Raw genomic sequence first — 2,743 nt, forward strand, 5'->3', positions numbered from 1 at the left:
ATTCCCCCCAGTGCCCCCCAATTCCCCCCTGTGCCCCCCCAGTGCCCCCCGTGCCCTCACCAGCTGTGCGGGGGGCAGGGGCTCAAACAGGGGGTGCTCCCCAAAATGCTGCAGCATCCACTGGTGCAGCTCGGGCACGTCGGTCACCGTGTACACCAGGCCCTGCACCCCAAAACCACCGTGTACCCCAAAACCACCGCGTACACCAGGCCCTGCACCCCAAAACCACAGTGTACCCCAAAACCACCGTGACAGCCCAACTCCCCCTGTGTGCACTGGGGGCCTGGTGGGGACCCCAGAACCAGGGACACCCCAAAAGCTCCCACTCGGGGCGGTTCTGGGGGGGTCTTGCGGGACTCAGGGGGTTTGAGGGAGTTCCAGGGGGGGCTCAGGGGGTTTCAGGGCCAAAACCTCCAGTGCCACCCCCAGTGCCACCCCACACCCCCCAGTGCCCCCCAATTGCCCCCCAGAGGGGTCCTGGGGGCTGAGGGGTGCCCCTGGGAGGGGAGGGGGATTCAGGGGGGGTTCAGGTGCTCCACAGGGCCCCGAGGGTTTGGGGGTGTCTCAGAGGACACAGAAGCACCAGGGAATGTTGGGGAGATGCTGCAGGTTTTGGGGGTCTCAGGGTGGGTTCAGAGCACACAGGAATTTCAGGGACTGTTGGGTTGGAGGCCTCTCAGGGGGCACAGAAACTTCAGGAAGTTTTGGGGGGGTCCTGTGAGTTTGGGGTCTCTCAGGGTTGGTCGGAGCACAGAAATCCCAGGGACTGTTGGGTTTGGGGCTCTCAGGGTGGCTCAGAGGACAAAAATTTCCCTGACTGCTCAGTTTGGGGGTCTCAGAGTGGGTTCAGAGCACAGAAATCCCAGGGATTGTTGTGTTTGGGGGTCTCAGGGTGGCTCAGAGCACACAGAAGTTTCTGTGACTGTTGGGTTTCGGGGATTTGAAGCTCTCAGGGATGGGTTCAGAGGACAGAAATCCCCCTGCCCGCTGGGTTTGGTGCTCTCAGGGCGGCTCAGAGCACAAAAGTCCCAAGGATTGTTGGGTTTGGTGCTCTCAGGGTGGCTCAGAGCACACAGAAATTTCCCTGCCCGTTTTGTTTGGGGGTATTGGGGTGGCTCAGAGCACACAGACGTTTCTGTGACTGCTGGGTTTTGGGGTTTGTGGCTCTCAGGGTGGCTCAGAGATCAGAAATCCCAAAGATTGTTGGGTTTGGTGCTCTCAGAGTGGGCTCAGAGCACAGAAATCCCAGGGACTGTGGGGTTTGGGGCTCTCAGGGATGGGTTCAGAGGACAGAAATTTCCCTGCCTGTTGGGTTTGGGGTGTCTCAGAGCACATAGAAGTTTCTGTGACTGTTGGGATTTGGGGTTTGGGGGTCTTGGGGTGGCTCAGAGGACTCAGCAGCCCTCCTGCCTGTTGGGTTTGGGGGGTCTCAGAGCACATAGAAGTTTCTGTGACTGTTGGGGTTTGGGGGTCTTGGGGTGGCTCAGAGTACTCAGCAGCCCTCCTGCCTGTTGGGTTTGTGGCTCTCAGGGTGGCTCAGAGCACAGAAATCTCAGGGATTGTTGGGTTTGGGGGTATTGGGGTGGTTCAGAGCACAGAAATCTCAGGGATTGTTGTGTTTGTGGCTCTCAGGGTGGCTCAGAGGACAGAAATCCCCCTGCCCGTTGGGTTTAGGTGTATTTGGGGGTCTCGGGGTGGCTCAGAGCACACAGAATTCCCCCTGCCCGCTGGGTTTGGGGGTCTCAGGGTGGCTCAGAGCTCCCAGCCGCCCCCCGCCCGTTGGGTTTTGGGGTATTTGGGGTCTCGGGGTGGCTCAGAACACTCAGCCGCCCCCCTGCCCGTTGTGTTTGGGGGTCTCAGAGCACCCAGCTGCCCCCCGCCCACTGTGTTTGGGGGTCTCAGGGTGGCTCAGAGCACCCAGCCGCCCCCCTGCCCATTGGGTTTGGGGGTCTCAGGGCTCCCAGCCGCCCCCCGCCCGCTGCCCCGGCGGCCGGGCGGGCTCCCAGCCGCCCCCCGCCCGCTGTGTTTGGGGGTCTCAGAGCTCCCAGCCGCCCCCCACCCGCTGTGTTTGGGGGTCTCAGGGCTCCCAGCCGCCCCCCGCCCGCTGTGTTTGGGGGTCTCAGGGCTGCCAGCCGCCCCCCGCCCGCTGCCGCGGCGGCCGGGCCCACCTGAGCCCTGTGGAAGAAGTGGGGCAGGTGCTTCATGGCGTTGCCCCTGACGCACGCCACGTTGCCGAAGCGGCCGGGCTGCGCCGCCCGCAGCGCCCGCAGCCGGGCCTGGGTGAAGGCGGCCACCTTGGCCCGCAGCTCCAGCCCCAGCGCCAGCGAGCGCGGGAAGAGATCGGCCAGAGCCACTGCGGGGGGGAGGGGAGGGGGGAGAGGGGGAGAGGGAGCCAGTCCCCCCCAGTCCCTCCCGAGTCCCCCCAGTCACTCCCAGTCCCCCCAGTCCCCCCCGCGGGCTCTTCCCGCTCGGGGCCGTTTGGGGAATTCGGCTGCGGCCAGGCCGGGGGCGCGTTCCGGGAACCCCGGGGGTGTCGGGGGGGGTTGAGCAACGCGGGGCCGGAGCCGCCCGGCCCTTCCCGTCCCTTCCCGTCCCTTCCCGGCCCTTCCCGGCCCTTCCCTCCGGTCCCTTCCCGTCCCGGCCGGTCCCTCCGGGGCTGCCCGGAACGGCCCCGGGCGGGGGTCCCGGGCCGGGGCACGGGGGGACGGGGGGACCGACCCCTCCCCCAGCGCCGTGACCCCCC

At 65.7% G+C, this 2,743-nt stretch overlaps 1 protein-coding gene across 1 annotated transcript in view; it reads right to left on the bottom strand.

Moving 5' to 3' along the window:
- LOC120499537 (tRNA (guanine-N(7)-)-methyltransferase-like) overlaps window positions 1–2,353 on the bottom strand; it is a gene marked incomplete at its 5' end in the record, with an annotated part of 3,341 nt that extends 988 nt beyond the window's left edge. Inside the window, 2 exons of the mRNA XM_039703326.1 lie at window positions 61–162; window positions 2,169–2,353. Of these exons, the coding sequence (XP_039559260.1) occupies window positions 61–162; window positions 2,169–2,353 (287 nt within the window). The remainder of the gene's footprint in view (window positions 1–60; window positions 163–2,168) is intronic.
- Window positions 2,354–2,743: the final 390 nt, after the last annotated feature.

Source organism: Passer montanus, unplaced genomic scaffold (assembly GCF_014805655.1).
Source record: "Passer montanus isolate IOZ18808 unplaced genomic scaffold, ASM1480565v1 scaffold162, whole genome shotgun sequence".
Classification (NCBI taxonomy): domain Eukaryota; kingdom Metazoa; phylum Chordata; class Aves; order Passeriformes; family Passeridae; genus Passer; species Passer montanus.